This window comes from Lepisma saccharinum, chromosome 3, assembly GCF_977018435.1.
Source record: "Lepisma saccharinum chromosome 3, izLepSacc3.1, whole genome shotgun sequence".
Classification (NCBI taxonomy): Eukaryota; Metazoa; Arthropoda; class Insecta; order Zygentoma; family Lepismatidae; genus Lepisma; species Lepisma saccharinum.
In genome coordinates, this window is record NC_139231.1 from 70,557,666 (window position 1) to 70,582,478 (window position 24,813).

General features: G+C 39.1%; 1 protein-coding gene across 1 annotated transcript in view; it reads left to right on the plus strand.

Annotated features, from left to right (window-relative positions):
* Window positions 1-24,059, plus strand: part of dysf (neuronal PAS domain protein dysfusion) — a 388,516-nt gene extending 364,457 nt beyond the window's left edge. The window contains exons 7-10 of the mRNA XM_083118732.1: window positions 8,065-8,171; window positions 9,128-9,281; window positions 18,062-19,188; window positions 22,936-24,059. Coding sequence (XP_082974858.1) covers window positions 8,065-8,171; window positions 9,128-9,281; window positions 18,062-19,188; window positions 22,936-22,967 — 1,420 coding nt within the window. The 3' untranslated portion in view covers window positions 22,968-24,059. The remainder of the gene's footprint in view (window positions 1-8,064; window positions 8,172-9,127; window positions 9,282-18,061; window positions 19,189-22,935) is intronic.
* The last annotated feature ends 754 nt before the right edge of the window (window positions 24,060-24,813 follow it).

Below are 24,813 nucleotides of genomic sequence, written 5' to 3' on the forward strand. Positions count from 1 at the left end.
ATGAACTATGAAACTAACATAAACTTTGCTGCATTTCGTACCATTGGTCTATCAAACCTTCACAAAGATAATGTAAGATTCTTATTATTGTATGATGAAGCATCTCAGCAGAGAAATTTGTGCTCAGTTCGTGTTGAGAGGACACACCACCACCACCACAGATATTTCTTAGCTTACGTGCACATATTTCAGGAAGTAAAATATAACATTGGAATTTTATTCACAGATCTACTTCTCCAAAGCTTATTAAAAGGAAGAACGTTTCTGAAGGAAATATACTGTGCTCCCTTAAACTTAGGTCAAATAAATATAACAAAACTTTTTGTAGCTTTTATTACACATGCTGAATGGTAATACATGCAAATATGGACACAATAAATAATAACGACCACACCGAAAACAAAATTTTATTTACTATACATTGTTACATTTTATAATGACACGTTAGCATGGTTAATATCAAGAAAATAAGTGTAGTATTAAAAATAAACAAGAATAATTGGTTACAAAGAAAACCCTTGATAACACAAGTTGAAAAATGATTAATGTCTGCATTTGTATACTCCATCCATTCTAAGATAATTTTTAGATTTCTTTCTTTGCAAAGTGGCAATAATATTAATTTAATAGGGTGTCAATATTTTCATGCAGCATCGCGACGTTTATTCTTTACAAAAATAAGACTAGGTTGACTGACCGCTTGCTCCACCACTCCCACCGCGTGAGTGACACACAGAGAAATACAGCAGGTAAGTGAATGACAGAGAAAGAGCGAAATAAAAGCAAGTGAGTAATTAAGAGAAAGATACTGGATAGAGAAATTATTAAAGAAAAGAATCGAGACAGAAATAAAAGCAGTTTGAGAAGGGGAGAGAAACAGTAGACAGATGGGGGAATGAAGGAGAATATAATAAACGTCCATCACTTGCCGTTTATACATGACCCAACCGTGTGTACTAGTCTTCACTCATTGCATAGTTAAAATATTCATCACGTGTAAATGCATATGTTTGGAGCATGGGAATTAAACATAAAATATTTCATAGAAAATATTTGTATTCAAAGAGTTGCCGCACAGAAGGACCTGGGAGTTAAATTTGATGAGAAATTCGTCTTTTCTGAACACATCTCCGCAGTCACTAAGGTAGATTTTACACCGAAGCGACAGGTCGACACGTCTCGCTTGAGGATTCCAATCGAGCATAGGCATACGGTGTGAAACGTTGCTGTTGATCGGCTCGTTCTAAAGCTTCGGTCTGAAATCTCCCTTAGTGTTCCATCCGTATGCTGGGTCTACTCTATCGTTTTACTGAAATAAACAACCTGTCTGCTTCTCAGGACTTCTTACAAATCTTTTGTTTCGCCTAAAATTGAATACTGCTCTCCGATCTGGTCCATGGCATGCTCCTCAAAATTAGATAGACTAAATTCTCTTCTACATTTTTCTTGGCCGTTGTTCATCACCGAATTACATCTACAAAACACCTGCAATAGCCCATCCTTCTGAATATGCTTAATGCCCACACTCTTTACGATAGACAAATACTCCTGCATAAAATAGCCACTGGCAACATCAGAAGTGATTGCCTCGCACCACCCGAAGCAATCAACTTTTTGCTTGTCAGAAACCAAGACTATCCATCGTTCCCTGTTTCACAGACTACCCAGCCGAACATTTTTGAAAATCAGGCACGTTTTAGAACGTTGTTGTGTAATAACGTGTAAGCCACTTTACCGCATGTAATTTTAGTTTATTTTCTCGTTAGTACATTCCAATGTAAAATTTCTAATGCTGTAATTCGAATCCGCTGTTAAATAAATAAACAAAAATACATTTAAAAAAAAAAATGTGTTGAGATTTCAGGGAGCTCAAGCCTGCCAGCTTCCCTTATATCATAGAGAAGTGAATATATGTGTTCCTTCGGGTTTTATTATGCCAGAGAGGTTTCAGACTACAGAAAATCGGTATTACGAAATGACAAAAGTACCATCGTAGCTTTATTGCGAATTCACTTTTTTTTTCGCTCCCATCCATGGCGGTGGGACATAAAACACGCAACGTGTATTGTTTACCCCTCCTCCCCCGCCGTTTCAGACATCACCTAAAGGAAGAATTCAATCACGCAATCTCCGGAAATTGACCAATAGGACGCCAACAGGCGATCAATAGAGCAAGACGATTGGAGAAGAACGAATGGCACGTCCCACTCGTACGGAGGCCAACCAATCGGTTGTCATTTGAGACGTCGAATGCACCCTCTCCCCTGTTTATCTGCCAGGCGGATGTACACACTGCAGTGGATGCACTTTTTTTCTTCTTCGTTTTCACATTCTCACATGAGGCGTCTTCCATATCAACATTCCAGACATTCTTCCTTTAAGTAGAAATGCTGGTTCGCACGATCTTGTAAGTGAACTGACGAGTAGTACCATGTCACCAACACTACTGTATTTATAAATTAATCCTGGCTGCGCCTTCTGCAACACAATACCATGTCAGACAATGGCGCTTTCTTCAGATAAACTTATGTACACATACATAGGATGTATTTATACAGGAGTGTCCATGAATTTTCGACCATCCGCCACCGGATTGGGATGAATCAATACATAACAATTATAATAAAAATGTATAATATTGTGGAAAAATAATCCGTTTCTCACTTTCATATTAATATTCTTCAGCTGTTACTTGTGGAATTAAGATCACTAGAAATAGGATGATGAATGTTATATGTCTTATTTTTAATTTATTCATGTATTAATAGCTTATAGATTTAATATTTCTTTTTAAAATTTATTATCATATTTATATTATTATCCCACGAGATATTTGGTTATCCTGCAAGGACCCTGCGCGAAACATTTCGTGCGCATATTCTAGATTTTATAAATATCTAAACCAAGCGGATGGTTCGAACAAGTCAGTTGCAAAGCGGTAGAACAATGCACAACAGCTCGGTAACGGTGCATAATCTCAATTATTATACGTTTTCGTTGGGTTTAGTTAGACTACAGCGTGGATTCTCAGTTTAGTGTCCAGTTAAGTTTCCGTTTATTGCATTTTTTTAAACCACGTACCTCCAAAGTGACGTCATTATGTCAACCAATGATAGTTCACGGCCTCTAATTGATTCGCCCGTACGAATCCAACTTACACCTGTAGTCATCTCTTCACACAGGGCGATGCCTTCAGAGGAAACCTCGCAGAGGAAGCTAGTATGTATATTAGTGTATGTTAGAAAGCAGACTGCTTACACCGTTGTGTGAAGTGGCAGGAAGCCACAAAACGCTTGTTTTAGCCAGAAAGTGAGAAACAAGTTCTTTTCCTTGTTTGTGGGAATTAGCGAAACCAATTTTACAGCGAAAGAGTATTTCCTTGGAGTTCTACAGGGTTCCTTGGCCTTGCCGTTGCAGAAGAAAAAAAATCCTTTCGTGAGATGTGCAATTACTCGCTTTTCGTTCTTCCACTGTTTTTGCCTTTTGGAGCTGAAGCCGCTGCCTAGTTTGTTTGGTGTGGGAGCCGCGAAAAGATCTGGCAATAGTGGATATACTTAAAATCAGAGAGGACTATGTCAAGGAGGGTTGCAGGAATTAACGATAAGTTAGTCTTTTTCCTCTACTCAGCTGTTTTTGTGGTTAATTCTTTTTCTTTTCTTCTGTTACGCTTTGTATTTGTATTCTTGATTATTTACACTCGCGACAATGATGATCAATTTGGTGAAAGAATGAATACCGTGAAACAACCATGCCTTATTCAGGATTCAAAGTAGACTTTCTGATTTCGTAGCGGGACACGCCAACCACTCCACTGTGGTAGCTGATTTTTCCCTTATACAACCAAACAATAGTAGTCTACCATTTATCGGATTAGTTTAGAAGACAAGATATAAAATATACATATTGGTTTCAAACAAAAGTGATGCTTGTCACTTGAGGATTTCACTAATCGAATGGAGGTTTGTGCGGCCTGTCTTGCTGCTACATGTGAAACGTTGCTATTGATTGGTTCGTTATCAAGTGGCACGTGTCGCGTGTCATTTCGGTGTGGAAAATGCATCTCGGAAAATGCATAAAAATTTCATTGTTGTTTCCGTGACTTTATTAAGCATAGGCTAATGTAATTTAACACGTCAGATTGTAATTCATGCAATCTACATGTATGTAAAAGGTAAAAAGGTAAAGTGTTCCCCTGTGCATAGCATCACGCCATGAAGGCGTATAGGGGGTGTGGGGGTAACGCCCCACACTTTCTTGATCCGGTCGTGAGTGGGGGTGATGTGATCAGCATCACGCCCCTGACCGCCTTTACCCCCCAGGGTTTCCCCCAGGTACCCATGTTATTCGACGCTGGGTGGGCGCCGGGGCCGCTTCCACCGTTAGAAAAGTTCCCGGATTTGAACCGGCCGGGGATCGAACCCGGGACCTTTAGCATGGTAGTCAGACGCGTTACCGACTGAGCCACCGCGGCCACTATCTACATGTATGTACTTCAAGCAATTTTAAATTAAGTTTCTTAGTTGCAGAATATTTGCTCAAGGTTAAATATTGATTTAATTTTTATTGGCATACAAAAATGAATTGCTTTTCAAAATATATCCACTTTTAATACCAATGTACTCACTTGGAATCAGTCGTAAAAAGAAAAAAACAACACTGCAATTAGTGTTTCACATGCAAAATGATTCATCGCTACATCCTTTCGTTATTTCTTTTATCGAAGTTTTCCTAGAGGTAACTTTAGGTCAATATTATCCTCCCTACAAGCACACATACTCTCCACTATGTTTCGTTGTGCGGGAAAACTTCAGTAGCGAGATCGAAAGTGGACCACTTAACGCGCTTGACCACCGAGTCGACGGATTACCAATAATGTTTTTGACAGAATGGGATCTACTTGTAGAAAATAGCGGAAGTCGAACTCGTCACCCGACTATAAACAGTGCGGTAGAAATTTTTACAAGCAAGATGCACGCTCAATTCAGCATGGCCTAAACACGAACGCCATTTGGAACGTACTAAATTTAGTGATAGTTGTGTAGAGCTGGCATCGCTGCAGACACGGCTGGAGCGTTGAAGATGTAGCGCAGTTTCCCAGAAGTGTTGGCTAATTGTGAAGGAAACGTCGAAACCAATTTGCAGGTTGCTGCGTCATGCCCTTCGAGGCCCTTTAAAAGTGTTGTGGGAACAGAGCTTCACAAACGATATTATCTTTGCAAACGTCGAACTCTCTTTAATTTCCAATACTTAATGGATGTTCTATTTTCAAGTCGAGAAAACTGGTTTCTTGTGTTCTTTCAGAAACGTTAATGTTTTCAAATTTCAAGTCAGATCTAGTCTTACCCGAGATTCCAACCTTTGACAAAGTATTACACATAATTTCATAATTACAGTAAAAATTTGGCATCGATGGTATATCAACGATATGATTTTGGAAGGGTTAACCTTTATCGTTATTAATTATCGTTGTTGTCCTTATAGGAACCAGTCAGCCAACCATGTTTGTGCTCATTAATAACTCACCAAGCAAACTAATATTTTTCTCTTAACCATGCTATTCAATATTAAAATATTTAGGATAAATTCCTAATTCGATGTAGCAACTAACCTTACAAATTGCTCTTAGTTATTACTGGATGTCAGTATTAAGTAATTATTACGATTGTTTAATTGACCTGCGATCTACTGGAGCATTACAAATTAGTGCTTTTGTACCACCAAAAGTGTCTGCTTCTACAGAGAATTAATATGCTCTCGTTACAATTCCATATCACAATTGCATCAACAAATTTATTATAATCCACTTTATTCATTCCAACAGTATATGCCTATACCGGTACTCTACTTTATAACCTGGTCAAAATGACGCTACTAGTCCCTAATTTCATGATCACAGAATTTCACAATCTTCGAGGCATTTTAGATCCAACCTGCAGGTGGCGTAGCAATCAAAACTTGCAAACGGCCCATCCTTGTCATTTATGCCAACGGTTACGCGAGGAGTCGTAACAGCTTCGTGCGAATCGTTGGCTTTCACTGTTCTGTGGCACAGACGACGTATTCTGGGCATTGTTAATTGTTAGCAGGTTTAACCACGAGCCGTTTGTTACGGGAAAGCAATCCGAACGGCAATGACACTTGTGCTTTAGCTTCTATGCGAAAAATTGCACATCGCCGACAGGTGTAGTGCTGAATTCAAAGGAGCCACGCGGTATACACAAAAGAGCGCGTAAGAAACTGTGTTGAAACGCTAATTATTTTCCAGCAGCTTTCTCTTCGATGCTCTGGTCTTGAAATTTATTGTGGATGGGTATAGTCCAGCAGAAATCCTGGGATTTAAGTTGAACCATGCATTTTCTGGTAAGATGGTGTACCTATTTTCATATTCTGACGGGTGACACCCAGTTATCAACGAGCATTTTTTCTATGCCATACCTAACGTCACAATTAATGATATTCTGATGCCATTTCATAGCCACGTAAGTAATAATATCTCCCAAATTATGTCACAGATTTTATTTCAAAGGTGAGAAAAGGCAATATTACGCCAGATTTTGTTTTCAAAAGGTGGAAGAGTGAATTTTATTTGGTCCAAGGGGTATCGAGTTATTGTTTTAAGTCCACTTTATGCACAGATAGGATAATCCGGACTGGACCTACAATTTAAATTGGGATCCGAACCACTATAACCTTCCACCGGGACGGGACCCCTTGATTACAAGGCAATAACGTTACCACAACGCCATCGAGGAGGCCCTCAAGAGGTATCATAAAATTATACTATTGAGATAAATAACACGAGTCCTCCTCCAACCATACCAACTTTCCATATGGAAAATAACTTGGGTGTCTTTCCTACACGGTAAGAGATGAAAAGAATGCATGAGTAAGAAGTGCATTATCAATTCATTCCTAAAGAGGAAAGGGAGTGTTCAGAAGGCAAAAGCCAATAAAATGATAACCTAACCAGGGATACCTAACGTGCAACTAAATAAGTGGCAAATAATTCGAATTACATTTCCTTCATAGTAAGGTTTATAGTGATGTGGCACATTAATATCACAAACTTTTACTTAAAATGATGTGCCACAAATTCCACAGGGGAGGTGACATGGTTAGTTTGGTCTACATCTAAAATTACCGTGAGATTAAGTATAAGATTACACATTATCATTTTAAAACTTATAAAATTTCCAAAAAAAAAAAAAAAAGGTTTGAACATAATTTTCGTAATGTTTGTGTTTGAAAAGAAATTATGATAAGAAAATTATTATTTCAACTCAATTATAGTTGTCGGTCGGGGTTTCAGTGCCGGAATGCCGGTGTCGGTGAGGTTCTGAGTACCGGTTGCCGATGGGGTTCCGAATGCCGGTGTCGGTGGAATTCTGAGTGTCGGGTTGCCGGTGTCGGACGGGTTGTCGGTGCAAAATTGAGCCTCTTTCGAAGAAGTTTTATACAGAAATATTATAATTTACAAGTTTTCAATAGGCTTATTTTTTCCTTTTCTTCCAATGTTGCCGTCCCACAAATTTACCGCTCTAGACGGTGACACGCATCGCACCCCCCCCCCCCCTTTCCGTCGGTCGTGGGTACACCCTAGACTCTGACGGACTAATATCGACACCAATGCAATACTCTTGATCATTTGCTATAGTCTGTGTTTTTGCAAGCTATCCCGTCTCATTAACGAAAATAGTATAAAACTTATGGGGGGAAAGTGCAGGTATTATTCTGTGCCTTTTCATTTTGTTCCGCCATATACTCGTGTAATGTTGTCTTTTCCCGGTTGTTGTGTCCACTATCATATACAGTAACTGATTTTTTCTCATTCACGAGGAATTTATTTTAGAAGACTGTAACTATCTGTCTTAAGGTGACCATACACGCCCCATCATTTATGAGTATCATGTTTTTGTACTGTCTAGCGAATAAAACCGCGGGAAGTTCTATAATGACAAAAAAACAAAGTATAATTAGAAAGTAATACTTTCAACTATTAACAAACTGGAATACATTTTGCGATAAAGGAATACTAACTTCTCACGTGGCTGGTTTTCTTTGCAGTGGGGAGTTCCACCTGGGATATTCTCGACCAGATCTCCAAGGAGCTTCGTGGTACCAGCTCCTTCACTGGGACAGCATTCGAGAGGCCCAAAGCAAGCATCGCCTGAGTAAGTACATTCATTGAAACAGATATTTTTTGTCACAAATTCAAATATGACGTAAATTCTACAAAATTCAAACTTAGTACTTGCAGATATATTCCATACTCTTCCACACTTTGTTCATGTCTAGGGCTTGTGATTGCTTTAGCTTGGTTGCCAATGCAGGTTTCTCCTAGCACATGTTACAAGATCATTTTGAATCTTTTGTTCTTCGTCGCACATTCTTTTTTTAAAAAATAGCACAATACTTATGCAGTGCTCTGTATCCGATTGTCGTAAAATTTACATGCGGATTTTTTCAACTTTTAATAAAAGTTTGTTACTCATCCTAGAAAGTGCAAATATGGAATCTTGCTGGAGAAAACCTACAAAATTCAATCCAGAAATTTTATTTCAAGTGTTAGTTCAGACTTAAAAATACTCAACATGCGAGAATAATACATAGCTTGGTTTCAATGTTCTGTGTGTGAATTAGTTAGTTATAGTAAATAAACACAAAGATTATGAAGGTTTTAGCAAAGATTTAATGTAAAACTCGTATTCTTGTTCTTTGATAAACCAAGGAATAAAATACGTAATGGATCTAAATATGAAAACATTCAAATTTTCCTAAAACCTCTGTGTTCTTCCATGAAGATAATTTAGTTTGAAAAGAAAGTTAACGTTTGTTTGGATTGGAATACCTAAACACAAGCCACATATTCAAAAACATGTTGGTGACCAAATATTTGCAAAGAAATTCCTATTTACGAGCATATATTTTATTAAAGTAATTTTATGAAATCAGGACAACTTTCATAGAATTAACCATAAATTATCAAATTTAGTAAAGGTTACTATGCATTTTTATTGCGGGCTTTTAGAAAGCTTAACTTTTTGGTTAATTAAAACAAATCCTGTACAAGGCAAAGAAATTTGTATATTCCTTCTTTACACATTACTTACTTGGTTTGTTGTTTCAGTTACTCAGTCGGAGCAGGACAGGTCGTGCATCCTGTTGCTACGGTTGCAAAAGAGGTGCGGCGATTGGTTGTGGGTCCACTGCGTTCTGCAGGTGAAGGACAACATGGAGAACAGCCAGCAGCCAGTCATCGTCTGCACGAACCAAGTTCTCAGGTAATTCAGTTTATATATATAATACATTATGTAGACGAAATTCCCAATTACATTAGAACGTCACTCATGTTGCTTCAACTTGCTACTTCAGTACATTTTACTGCAAATATCAATAGGAGGCAAATTTTCTATCACTCTTCATTCGCTCTGTCAAACGCAAGGCAGGTTCAGAATTGAAACAAAACCAAGAAACAGACGAAAACCAGTATCAGTACTATCACATCTGCTCAAAAGTCACAGGAAGGTGACTAAATGCAGGAATGGATCTTGCTACGTCCTCGTGGCGTTGCACTGCACTGTACAACTTACCTTGCTAGTTCTTCAGAGCATGCTAGTATCATCCCAGCGTTCGAGCTGAAATACTGCGTTCCCTTCCCTTGCATCCATTGGTGAAGTCCATTGAGAACCCACGTGGTTGCTCTCCCGATCCAGGTATTCCACAAGTACGTAATAAAATATTAAAATAAAGCGCCTCTTGCTTGTTAAAATGTCACCGCGATGCTGTTAACAGCTCTCTGGATAACGGTTATACCTCCCCACTGACACAGTGGTACCAGACACAATAAATTTTTAATACCAGAAAGTAGATAAAATAAAACAGTAACATGTTGGAAATTTACATTAATCTGGCACAGTGAATTTTGGTATGTGATGGCAACAATGTAAACGTGAACGCATGATCTTCTCACACCACAAGAATTTAAACAAATCAACAATGGCTTTCGAAATATAATAAGAGAAAAGAATGGCGTTTACCAAAAACATGAAACAACGAATAGATATAAGGAATTTAACTCTGAAATTAATAACTTAGGCTTCACTAACCTGATTGAAATGAAACTTACGACAATCTTTAGAACATTTAAAAGCAAATCAAACTATTGGTGTTGAGTATATAAAAATTGCTTAAACTTGCCGCTATTTATACTTCTAGATATATTAGTATATAAAGTTAACGATTATAAAGGCGGCCATATTGAGAAGTTGGCTGAAGGCATTAATATAATATTTATGAATTTATTAACTGTAAAATACGTGAAACTATAATGAACATGAGATAATAATATAATATATAATAAGCCATTGTATAATAATATAAAACAACGAAGTAGGCCAACGCGGAGTCATTACAACCTTCTATCTTGGCACTGACTGCACGCAGCTTGTAACTGGTGTTACAAAATCTTTCACAGCTGGTCTTATGCTTATCCGTCCATCTCTCCATTAACAGATACTAGCATACAAGAACAATGCCGTATGACTAAGTAATTAAGAGAAATAGAAATAGAATTCCAAGTGTGTTGGAATATTTATTGCTAGGAAATTACATGCTCATTGTGCCTGCTCCCAGCCGGAGTGGCTCCCCACACAACGCCAATTCTGTTTGCTCACAAAGCAGACGAGGTGGACTTCCTCGTTGGCTTTCTGAGAAAGTATTCCTCATTCAAAAGCCAGGTGAGACATGGATAGGTGGTGTGGCTCAATTCTATAGATCGTCTCGGCAAATTACAGCCGTATATTTATATTCCTTTCTGTCTGAGGCTGTGTTCAGGTGTGAACTGAATTCCAACAAGCGATTGAATGCAATGTCAAAGTTTGATTACCTTCTGCGCACACACTCTGGCGTTATCTCGTTTTAAACTTGGTAGGTATATTTTGAGACACCCTGTAATGCAAGGGGTGATGTTTGTTAAATACTCTTAACTCTTAAAGATTATCTATACTCGAATACTCTGCATAAAAAGTAAATGCTTACCATTTTTGTGCTTACGGTACTGTTTCTCGTAAATACATATACCCAGAATATATTTTTCTTCTTTTACGCCACTTTTCTGCCTCTTTAGATTAATCGAGACGACAAGGATGCATGCGTAAATGAAATTGATGAAGGGCAAAGAAAGACGGGAACAGAACTCTTGACCTTTCGGTGGCGAAATTCGTCACTGAGGCGGCCAGACTTAAGAGGCAGAGTTATACGTATACTCGTATGTTCGATTTAAAAGTGAGGGAGGTGGGCTATGTATTTCCTTATCTCTTTTTCTTTCCCACGCTCTGCATTCTCAAGTCAATTTTCAATTACAAAAAGTAGTTTCCATTGCAATATCTTATGAAACTTAACACTAGCAATGTGTCTATATGTACATCGCCCTGGACTAGATTTGCATTTAATTCAAAAATTTTGATGAAACCGAAGTAGTCTTCTCACTGTGCATATAACAAATGTTTTAATTGGTTTGTAAAACAACATTAGATAAACACACATTTTAAAAAAGAGATCAGAGTTCTAAGACTGTACATTCATCTCACTTAGTACTCCGGCAGTTTGTTTCTATATACACAGCATATTTGCAAAACATACAATTCAATCTACAGGCGTATCAATATACGCTATGTAAAACACACCTTATTGCCAACTTCGTTGACCCTGTACCCTAGCAAATCTTCATTTCGAAAAATGTATTTTTTAAAAAAGAGCATGAAAATAAGATAGTTGCAAACAGGGTTGTTGAAGGTCCAGGAATTTTAAATAAATTCAATTCCCGTCCGGGAGAGAAAATCAGCAAGTGTAAATGGGTTTAGGGCCGTAAAGAACCTCTTTATGTTTAAAGTATTTCAATTCGGTCCAGGAATCTTTTTTCCGGATGAATTTAAATACGGCCCAGGAACCTTTCTTCAATGAAGCAATACGCAACTTGGACCGAATTTAAATAGTGCGAAATAAAAGGTTCCAGTCCTGTTGCATAACCCATTAGAATTTGTGTTCCTGGATCTTTAACAACCCTGGTTGCCATGGCCACGGGCCTCCATTGATACTGATGAACCATTAAGGTACAGCTAACTGCAAATATAATAGGAGGCAAATTGTCAGTCATCATGTTCATTAATTTTGTTTTTCGCAGAGTGGAGTTCAAGAATTGGCACCAAGAGTAGGAATACTCAGAGAATAACTTCTGTACAAGTACAGTCATGGACGTTTCTGGGTTGTAACGAACCCGTTGAAAGTAAATAGGTTTGTGCCAACCCAGAAGTGTCCGTAGCTGTACAAGTCCATTCTCTAAAGACACACAGAATGAAGTAAAAATAACGAAAAAAATGGTGGACAGTTTCTTAAGGAACAGAATTATGTTCATGTGAAGTAGATGATGATGTCTGCTTGTTGGCGTTGCAGAAAACAGAGTGAATGAAAATTGTGATTGGAAATTCACCTACAATTACTTTTGCCGTTGTGTGAAACATAAGCTGTGCTGAAGCTAGCGTTGCTAAAGAGCACTGGGAAAGAAACATCAAGTTTCAACATAAGAAAAAAGAAAGATGATTTACTTCAGCATTTACCATCTTTTTATTACACCTTATTAGAACATTATTATATCTGGCAGAATAGTAAAGTCCTTGCACATTGTGCATCAACATGCGAGAGCCGCTTTAACATTTTAATTGTTAAAAAATGAACAGACTTTTACATCCGACACATCGTAAATATACGAAAGTGCGAAATCGAAATGCTTCTTAATAACATGCCGAGACATAACAAGCAAATTGGACTTGAAATGCGGCTTTCTACGAACTCAATCGAAGATAATTGTTGAATAATATAGCGAAGAGGTTCTATTTTTGCTTTGTTTTTCTTTCAAAGGTGATATATTTGCAACAGTATTACAAGATTTACTACAGTACTGTGGAAATATATGACGTATAAATCATGCACTTACGTTTAAAAGTTTCCGCTTCGAACCAGCAAAAAGCTTGTTTCAAATATGAACATGATGTTACGCATTACGTGAGTGTTTTGTTCTCGAACCCTCTTCACCGGTGAATACTTTTTGAACGTGCCTGATGCTATCTTTTCGGAACGGACTGGAACTTCTAGATATGACGACACGTACACCGAGGAGGGGAGGAAACACAAAAAGTAAACTTTTGGCCGCCAAAAACGAGCGGTGCTGCGAGCATGCGGGGAGTAATCTGTGTCCCATCTTCGGGTGTTTAATTGTAGGGCGAGTAGCCTTTTCTCGTTGCCCTCCCCTTGAACCAATCTTTTTTTGTAATGAAGTGAAGCACGTCGCACGTACCGATTTGAAACCACAGCGGGCACTTATTGAGACCGTAAATCAGCGAAGTATTTTACACCTTTATTGTTTGTTTGCACACCTTTCCCTTTCCAGCAGACGTGAGACAATAAAAGCGAAACATAACCAACAAGAAGCAATCAGAAAAGGAGGAATAAAAACACCCGTGATTCACACCGTTACCGGATCTGATAGTCAACCACTCCCCCCTAATAAAAGAAGAAAAATGACTGCAGAGTGTTTTACACCGGAGTGCTTTACAAGGGAACGTTCAGATGTCGCTTTCTGATATGGGCAAAGGCACGGAAGAGATTAAAATCTACAATCGGTAGGTGCCAATGGAATCGTGTTTCTCGAACTTTTCTGTCGCGCAGGATTTCTATGTCTTCTGGTTTGTTTGAGGGCTTTTACGTGTCGGCTACCTAGATTCTCGTGTATTGTCTTTTGTTGCGTCATCACGTCCAAATATGGGAGAAGTTGCCACATAACGTTGATCGCTTATGGATATCAGAGTTGCAAGGAAAGTTCTTAATGATGTACCTTATGTGATAATTCCCTTGTCTTTGCACAGCTTTGCAGTTGCGATTTCGGATGTGCATTTTTAAATAGAGAATATTTGCAACTGTAACGCTGATATTGTGTTGTGATCCACGACCTACAACTGATGACGTTACGAATGGAGTTTGCGTAGGCCTTTTATGGAATTGGATTGGCATTACCTGAGCCAAATTTAGCATAGATACATACAAGTAGCGTCATCCCTGAGCTGCACGCTAAATCACACAATCGCTCCAGCTCAACTTTACAAGAACTCATTGTTTTCACTAATTTGTTTGTGTAGTGAATCCTAGTAATGCATCACCGAACCACATTATATTCCAATGCAAACATCATGAAACATACAGAGAATATTTTTACAGCACTTATACAAGAGTAGATATCAAGCGCGATGAACACTACCTTGCTTACCGACTTCTCCTTCGTCCTCACTGATCAATATTCTTACAAAATGTTTCACCAAAGCAAAAAATAATGTTATAAAACGTGTTATGAAATTGCTTAGTTGTTGACTAGGAAAGTAATGTGTGTATACATATTGTAACTTCGTAAATTTGTTAAACTGGTGCATAGATAAAGTCCACAGCCAAGAAAAGAAAAAAAAAAGGTTGCGTTGCAAGTTTTTTTTCGAGGGGGGGGGGGGCGCGATGCATTTAACGAATTTACTTAATATAGATTTAATTATTCTTCAACTTCAGAGAAGTCGTTTTGAAACTTCATAATCTAATCAGACTCAACGTGAACATAAAATGCCTATGTGAAACGCCTGAATACAATGCGTTACTTCACTTTCAACATGCGTACACCAAAATGCTGACACCATTTTGGTTCTCGAAGCTAACAGATTCTGAATTCTCCCCATTCTTCATTTGTGACTAATGAGGTTTTGTTATAGCGAATAACGTTGCGAGTTCTATATTTAGCAAGGCAAAATAACGATAGTTACTTTTAAAAGTATAGCAATATACTTGCTGATATAATGACGCAATTACCAAAAAAAGGTAACGCTTGCTTTAATGCTGAAGCGTGACCTGTATTGAGTTTACCAACAAAGCACCTCCAGTCCAATACTCGCACAGCTCTCCGCATTGATTTCCGTGTTAAGTTCAACTTAAGCTCAGATTATGTCACCAGAAGACAACATGCAATTGATCCAATTTCTATAGTTTTCATAACTTCGATAAGTACGAAGGAATTAAGCACGTAAATAATAACGAGATTATTTGTGATCAAAGGGTCCCGGGTGCGATCCCTGGTGGAGACACATTGCACATTAGTTCGGGTTGAAACTGTGCATAAAAAACTTCAGAACGGAAGTTCTGAATAAGAGTTTATCACATATAGCCCCCAGGAGTGCTTGCATTGAGCGGTCTTGTTGAAATCCTAATTAACTCATTCAAAATGGAACGTGCTAGGAACAGATGTATACACTGCGATTCCTCCGTGATAGCATTATTCCTACACTAATTAGAAGTCAACGTCGAGCAACTCTTACAGAGGAATGTCCCCGTCGGCGCTTTCGGTCAGTGATGTCTGGTCCTCGGCTTTAATTGTTTCAAGGCCGAGCTCCTTGTGGTCTGCTGATGGACTATTTTGGGGAACGAAAGTATTGTCGGATGACGTCGAATAGTTATCTGGACGATCGGCTCGTCAGAACATTAATCCTGCAGCGTGACAGCCGCGGACGACTCCAGATATAACGAATGGCGCTGTCATCGCGAGGACTCCAAGCGACATTATTCATAAACAGCCTCGACACGTGACAAGGTCTGTGTTTGGCCAAAGAATACATAAGTCTGATCGGGAAAACCACGTCCTCTTGGCATACCAAGAATTCTCATAACATCTTCCAAACCTCACGTATTGTGTTTTGTTTTCACTGCAACAGGTTACAATCTTCTTCGGCATTGTGAGCCAAATGTCGGTTCTAAATACGATGGATGAACAATAGATATTGAGAGCTCTGTATCAGTCGCGTACATAAAGAGCCCTGGGTACGAACCTTGCTGTGTTGCATTTACAAACTGGTAACTACAGATGCTTTTCCGTAACCTCAATGAAAACTAATAATTTACTCTTGGTTATACACCATAAAAAAATATTTAAAAAATCTTAATGGCAGCAGTGCACACAGCGACTGACATCATCCAGCGTCGTAACCTTGTATCAAGGGGTCCCAGGTTCGATACCCGGTGGAGGCACATAGTGGTTCGGATCCCAATTTAAACTGTATGGGCAGTCCCGATTAGCATTACTGTGCATAAAGTGGACTTAAAACAGACGCAATCAATCAAACTCAATCAATCATCCATGATGGTTTTCGAGTTTTAGTTGCTAGGAGGCCAAATATATTATAAATAAGCACTACATCAAGGCGCTGATTTTCCTGATCGATTGAATAATTGGACGGAGAAACAAGTGTGGCGTAAAAAAATTGGTTAGGGGCAGCACAAACTACTTGTTTTCCATTGCAGTAGGAACACAGATGATATCTGCAGGAACTAGAGTAATCTGTGATAACAAAGCATTGTTGGAATTGTCCACCATCATACGTAAAATTCGTGTTTGAAAAATAGTCATTCGAATATGGGGGAAGGCTGAAGAGAAACAATTGTGTGATAAACTGTTTGATTTATTGGTTTCTGTTCCATAAGCAGGTTTTTCATTTGAACCTCCAAACCTTCCGATATTGCATTTAATTTATGTAATATACTATTCTGTCAAAAAGTACCGGGAATTTGAAATTTAAAAGGCCCGCACTAATGATTTTTTAAAAATCTTTTTTTTTCTGAAAGTTGTTAGCACTGTACTTAATTACTATGCCAAACATGAGCGCGATTTGTCAACCAGTTTGTTTACAGCAGCTGGTTGAATCAGTCCACTTCAGTAGTGCATCACGATTTTTTACAATGAACGAAATTATTGAACAAAGAGTTTGCCTAAAATTTTGTGTTGCGAACGGAATTTCGTGTGCTGTCTCGCTAAAAATGTTAGAAAAGACTTATGATGAATCAGTTTTATCAAAAACACGGGCTTACGAGTGGTACAAAGCGTTCAAGGAGCGCCGAGAGATCGTCGAAGTCATGTCTCGTTCTGGACGACCTTCGACCTCTTCAACCGATGAAAACATCGAAAAAGTTAAGGAAATTGTGCTCGATAATCGCCATTCCAGCTTAAGAGAGATAGCTAGTGACCTTAACATCTCTCACGAGTCTGTTCATTCGATTTTGGTGGATATTTTGGGCATGAGACGCGTCGCCGCACGGCTTTTTCCAAAATAGCTGAATTTTCTTCAACAACAGTACAGTGAGCAGGTCTCTTTAGACATGCTGGATCGCGCCAATTCTGATCCCATATTCATGGAACGCATAATAACTGGTGACAACGAGACATTGGTGTACGAGTTTGACGTGCAAACAAGTCAACAGTCATCAGAATGGAGCACAAAATACGAGCCGAAACCGAAAAAACTACGTCAAAGTCGCTCAAAAGTCAAGGTGATGCTAATTGTTTTCTTCGATATTCGTAGTTTGGTGCTTCATGAATTCGTTCCAGACGGACAGACTGTCAATACAGAATACTATTTGGCCGTATTGAAGAGTTTGCGCGAGAAAATCAGTCAGAAACGGCCAGATTTGTGGAAGAACAATTCGTGGAATTTACACTAGGATAATGCGCCATCGCATAGAGCGACAGTTGTGACCGAATTTAAGGCCAAAAACACAATAAATACCATCGATCAACCACCGTATTCACCAGATCTGGCCCCGTGTGACTTCTTTATGTTCCCGAAACAAAAATTGCCGCTCCGGGGTACCCGTTTTGACTCGATTGAAGCCATAAAGCAAAATTCGTGGAAGGAGCTGAAGGCCATACCGGAAAGCGCCTATAAAAGGTTTTCCAAGACTGAAAAAAAAAAACACTGGCATATGTGTATTGCATCAAATGGAGCCTACTTTGAAGGTGACAAAATAAATATTGATGAATAAATGAAAATTGTGCCTTTTATTTAACAATTCCCGGTACTTTTTTGATAGTTATCAGCTGACTTCTCGGAATTTTTATTGATAAAAAATTCAGGAAATTACTTCATAAAAATGTCATTTATCTCAATAGCTGACACCAAAAATTAATTTTTCATTCATGTCTTTCCAGTGAACGTGAAGCGGCCGTGATGAGGACCAACAGCTGGCTTTACCACTACTACATGGTCCAAAGCAAGCTGCAGTACGGGCTTGCGTACGAAGCTCACGCATCCAGAATGGCCGCGTACTACCCGCAGATGATGCCGTACACGCAGCTCCACGACACGACCGCCGTCCACCACAGCTACCTCCACCCCCAGGTTCCTTCCACCCACGCCGCCCCTCTCAACGGGTCCTCCCAGCACACCTCGCCCACCACCCCGCACGCGCAGTACTCGTTCCCGCTCCCTCCAGGGTCGTACCATCACTACGGCAGGCGCGAGGACTACCCCGCTCACGAGCCGGTGGACTACTCGGTCCACTCGCAGCAGTACCCGTTGCTTTCCCACTACGAGCACAAGTCGCCTCCCGATCAGGATAGCTGGACTTCCAAGGAAGAGATTAGGACTCCTCCGAGTTCGGGGCGTCACACCCAGAAGAGGAAGCCCATGTCCTTGGGGTCGGGTCACACCGGGAAGTTGACTCCGTCCAGGGTTCGTCCGGAGGAGAGCGAGACGGAGTTGAAGCCGTCGGCATCGCCTCCGAGAGTCATAGACCTCGATCGGTACAACCACGCGGGCGGAGGTGGAGGGGTGGTTACGGCGGTGGTGACGCCCGTCCCGATGACCCTCGCCCGACCTCGGAAGATCCTCGAGTCGGCGAGCCTGGAGGAGCAGTCCGGCTGGAACCTGAGCCCGCCGTGGTCGGACACCACCCAGAAGGTCCCGGACATCATCCACCCCGACCTGAGCCCGTACGTCACCCCTCCCCACCCGACGCCCACCACCACGCCGCAAGTGTTCACCTTCGACAGCCCCGACTCCAACGGGTCCCGACCTCTCGAGGATTGGACGGAGCAGTACGTGCCCAACCTGGTCCGACCCACCCGCGTGAGCCCGCTGCCTCAGGAAGTGTCCACTTGGCACGAAGTGCAGAGGCAGTTCCCCCTCCAACCGCCGCCGCAGGGGGTCATAAAGAGTCGACCTCTAGTCCGCAGCCCACCGCCACATCATCATCACCACCATCATCATCACCACCATCAAACACCTCCTCCAGTGACGTCAGCTCCTGTTGAAAGTGGCGTAGTAGCAGTCAAAGGTAAGATTAGTTACCAAATAATTTTTAAAAAAGCTTGTTGTTCCATACATTAAAATAACCCCAGTGTAATGAAGAAACATCTAACTTGAACCGTGATTTAACTTTTCTTTGCACTAAGTTTAATTCATCGGTTGCTACTTTACTGCACCTTCCAATTATCCCACCAAAAGATGCTTCCATGACCACATTCAATATTTCATCTGCAACATTAAAGCAATTAGCCCGAATGTTATATTTGTTAACATAGTCAAAGAATAACAAAAGTCCAATAATTCACATAGTTGTAAATAGTATTTAAGAGGTCTGGGGCTAACAACATCGCGAGCCACCCCCCAGTACACAATTTAGTGTTACTTTTAGGAAATGTTATGTCAAATTATTAGATATATTTTCATTGTTACATTTTCTATCTAATTTATTTTTTATATTGAGGCCCTTTTATAAATATTTTTCCCCAGTGCAGATAAATAGAGTAAATGAAAATGTACATATTCTGACAGGAACCTAACCAGTGGGACAAATGATGGTTTTAGAGGATAGCGAAAGCTAGAAAACATCCAGCCACCCACCCACTAATTTTCCATATATAACAACTTTTTATATAATATTTTTACTATTCGCGGTAATACATCCCTCGGTGGCGAGTGCACTGGGTGCTTGATTCACCAGCACGCGCTATCCCTTGGAACATGGAATGTTTAAAGTTACGAAGCCATTATCTGAGTACGTGATTCATTTGATCTGGATATCCACTGTAAAGATCTTTTGCTCAGTTTATCATGTTTGTGTTATACACGTGTGATCATATACTTAACAGATGCTATTTCACATGTTTATATTGTAAGACGGTCGTTTCGATTTCTATTGCTACATTGTTTGACCAGCCTTACGTCACTCTGTTTCAATCCTCTCCACGAACATTATTGAACTATATAGTTTGTGTCAATTGGATGTTTCGCCTGATGACTACTGAAATGCCAAATTCCTGATACTTAAGTAATCTCTGAACATTTTCCAGAAACTGTTTCGGTAATGCTGACTCTCTCTACGCTGTTTTGTTTCAAACTTCTTAAAAATGTGAGTTATACGGTAATTTCCTGAATTACATACACTTGTATGCAATTTTGTAATCAATAGATACCCGCATCTGCGCATGCACTTCAAATTAACTTTTAAACAACTTTATTTAGGCACCTTGGATCAAATATTGAAACATACGTAGTATCAACATCAATGAATTGAGTTCTGCGTTATTAATAACCAACGAGTTTTACTGTACTGTACGAAATACTATTCATATTAATATGAAGGAAATTCTTCTAAGAAAGTTATTTTCACGCGGTATCACCATTGATAGTGAAGTACGCTATATTTTGTCAAAAAATAGTGCTGTTACTAAGCATCTTAGCAAAACAAGCATATTAAGAAATTTGCGAGTATTTTTCAACTTTTTTCAAGACTTTTTCCTTCGAAATTTAGAAGTTCATATCACGTAAAATATTTTTTAGTCAATAATTATCGCAATAAACCTAAAATACTTGAACTACCTATTTTCTTCTATATTCCAAGAGTTTCTAAAGCTGGGCGTTCATAGGTGCGGAGAAATTTTTCCTCTAGAGAACACTGGGGACTTCCAGGGATGAAAATTTTCTATTCACTTGGTAAATTCTTAACCTAGAACCAATCCATTCTCACTTGGCTTTTTTGAACTTTTCCTTTACAGATAATACAATAATTACAAAAAGGCTAATTTCCCAGAGGAAGCGACTATTGAAAACAAAATTAAATGCAGATATGGTTTTATATTCTAGCAGGGACTTTTAATTAACTCATAATGGGGTAAAAATTCGGTATATGATCATATTCGGTGTCTCCAAAGCTTACATAGCATAGGTTTTTTTAAAATCTAAATCTCACTGTTAAATGTGTAGATATGAAAACGATAAATAATATAAGAATAAAAGTATTCCTTTAAAAATAATAAGTTTTACTAATAATAATTAAAAACATAATGGCTTTAGAATTATCTCCAGAATTCTCCTTTGCGTGGCTTCAACGAGCTCGCACCCATTTCACCACGCGAAGAATTTCCATTGATTCCTCGACCATCACATTGCATAAAACAAAGCGAACGGACCAGGTGATGGACAATTTTCCTTCTGTTACATTGGCTACCTGTTCGTACACGCCTGTTTGCACGTTAACTACCGAAATCGTTTCGCAGCGCATCTCAGAATGCATCGCGTTGTTGTACATCAGCTAGGCGTGGAACTCGGAGCCGAAAACTTATTCTACAAGCCAGTCATTGTACCCACGAGTCACGCGCTCAGAATGAAGTGGCTGTTGAGTTGTCTACACCTGACCCTTCGGCGCCTTTGGACGCAAATTCAGCTGGTGCAAAACGAGCATATTTTCCTCCACCGGGTTCCCGTGTAGTGCCTTGTTTATTGTCCTAATAGCCAGCCCGTCGTATACCTCGTCCGCGACAAGTATTTGAATACATCTTGTCACCACTTCAGCAGTTTGCTGTAATATTCCAGCAGTTTTAATTTGATTAATGTTTATTTATACAGCAAAGGTTTAAGTGTAAACAGGAGCTATGAACAATGGTCGCGTTTGTGTATAAACAAGAAGGAAAATATTTGCAAACGTGATTTCGCTTCCTGTGTTAAGCTTTTGCTAACCTCAGGACGCCATATTGGCTGCTCAAATTGTTACCTAGATGATGTCCTACTCCTTTACTCCTCTGATAGCCAAAGCAGCCAATCAGATGTAACAGCCAGTCAGGTAACAAGCACGGCGAACGTTATTACTGTCTCTCTCTCTAGTCTTTTTGCATTTGTTTGTATTTCCTTACTTCATGTCGCTTTCCTGACTCTTTGGGTTACTAAATACAATGATGATGAATGACGATTTCATGAAATACATGAAAGAACAAATACAACGAATTAGCAAACTGGGAGTCGAACCCGGATTCTTTATGTTACCCCATATCGTTTCAAGTCAATAGAAAGTTAGTGCACACCAGATATGTCACAATTTACTACATGGAAGAGTCCACCCAAGCTGAAATGTTGGTGAATTCTTCACTTTCATGTGTGATATGCATGGAATATAATCGAAAACTATATGATATTGTTATACCAGTAGAAACACACAATAAAGTAAATATTAACAAATTCAATACCTCTAAGATTAAATCCTCAGAGTAGAACCCAGCTAAAAAAAGTTATAATTTAGTACATCTCGACAAATATGAATTACTCTAGTAAGGGCTAGGTCTGTGATTGAAGTCTTGCAATCAAGGGGTCCTGGGTTCCATTCCACGTGAAGGCACATTGCACATGGTTCGGAGCTTACAGTAAACTGTAGGTCGTCACGATTAACCTATCCGAGTACAACGTGAACTTAAAACAAACATTATCAAGTAACGTTTATGTAGCCCTATATTTGCAAGTCTGATGTAGTCACTGGCAATAAAAATGGGACACCTAGATCCTGAAATACTCGCTTCCGTGAGAGGCGTTATGTGTGTTGCCTAACTAAACGGGAGTGGTAGAAGTTGCCATTGAAAATTTGCTACTAAAATGTACTTACCGCCGTAGAGTCGGACAACATACACAATGCCTTACAGGAAAGCGAGTATTTCAGGATGTAGGTGTCCCATTTGTATTGCCGGTGATTGTACACAAAGAGTTAAGTTTTGGGGGAACAAATCTGATAATTATTTTTATTTGTTCTTTTCAGACACTCGAGATCCTGCTACAAAGAGGTTGTGAGAGTTTCGAAGCCCTTAGGACTTCAGTGCTGTATGGCATATTGTCAGTACATCGGCAACTGTGATGTCAAGTCATCCGATGTCTTCCTCGGATAGTGCAATAGTGACACAGTGTGATAGAGTATAAGAACTTACCATGAAGGTGCGAGTGGTACTAGAATCTAGCGTACGCGTGTGTGTGAGTGAGTGTAATAAGTTCGGGAGAGAGAATAAGTGTTGATTTATTTAAGTTCGCCATGTTGTGCAATGGTAGTTCGTTCCATTTTGTGTATACATCGAGCCCAAGAGTTTAAGGTTATTAGCTCTTTAAAGTGTTCATCAATCTCCAGTGCCTTTCGCAACTATTTATTTATTTATTCTGTCATAGACAGTCTTTGAAAGATCGTACCGTGCGTAGAAACGATGCACAAGAATTGGAGAATAAAAGAAAGACTGAAGTATCAGTGAAAACACATGTACGGGTAAGGTTTTCACAACAATCATTCAACAATATTTGGGCTAACCTTTCGATGAAACTCTAGGCGAAATATTGAACATACGTAACTTGGCTTCTGGAAGTGTTCACTTTATGGGAACACGCAGAAAGAAGCCAAGATAAATTTGCGAAGCACAGATTCATTTTGTAGTGTCTACCTAGATCCTATCATCGCACCCTTAGTGCAATCACTATTTTTAATTATAATTATTATTAAATGTTGTTTGTTGAAGAACAACTGTGAATATTTGTTACAAAGTATACTGTGTTCAAAATCTGTACGAAAACAGATTTTCCACATTGAAATTGCAATTGTGTACAGTTATTTGATTATTGTGAAGAGTTTCCGAGGCCTGAAAGGTCACACGTGCCAAATAGAAGGACCAATAAGGTCAAACCTAGAATCAATCACCGTTTGGTGTTTAAAAAACTCTTGTACTACAGAGCAAAAATGGGTATTTTTAAGCTTGGGAAGGTCAACTGAATTCTTGTGGTGCGTTGTTATCGAAATTAGACTTTCATATCAAATAGTGTGTTTTCCTTGCAATATTTTTCACTGCAGAGTTAAGAGCATAAAAATGTTAAAAAATATATTTTAATACAAACATCTTGATAGTTATTATATCAATAAAGATTTATTTGCAAGAAATATGTATACTCTTAAAACTTAGTAACCTTTTATCACTTAAATATTTCGGTTCGAACTGCTGATCTGTAAGTAGCGTTGATGTTTTCTTATCTACAGTGGGATGCATAAGTATGTAAATTGTAAATCACCAAGTTCATTCACTTTGTTTTTCACAATGTGAGGTCCAAGAAATGAAATAAAACGCCACAAAGTAGGAGACAAACAAGACCAATAAAATTCTCTCAAAATCAGGATGAAAGAGAAAACTGATTGAAATAAAGTATCGACAATTAGCTTGGTAATACTTATGTATCCCACTATACAAGGGCAGTATGTACTAATAACTTGTGAATTCCAAAACTCTTTTGTTACAGATGACATTTGATTAAACGAAGAGGAGGAGATTTGATTAAAATATATCACCAAAAAACTTGTAATTTCCAATGAAGAGGCATAACTAATTCAAGTATTTAAATATACTTTTCTTAGGAAAAGTTCTAAATATTGCTCTCACAATGAAGAGATTCCCTCAGAATATCAAACATTTGAATTATGGAAAATTTTCAAGTTTTCGAGCGGCAATGCTTCTGTTACTACTACTACTACTACTTGAAGGCTTTCGACTCATTCTCTGGAAATCCATTTGATTTTGAGCAAACTCTGGCATTTGCAATCCATGGGCGAGAATGAGACAAGAGAGACTACTAAAGCCTTTTCCTGCACCCCAAAACAGGTACTGTATAT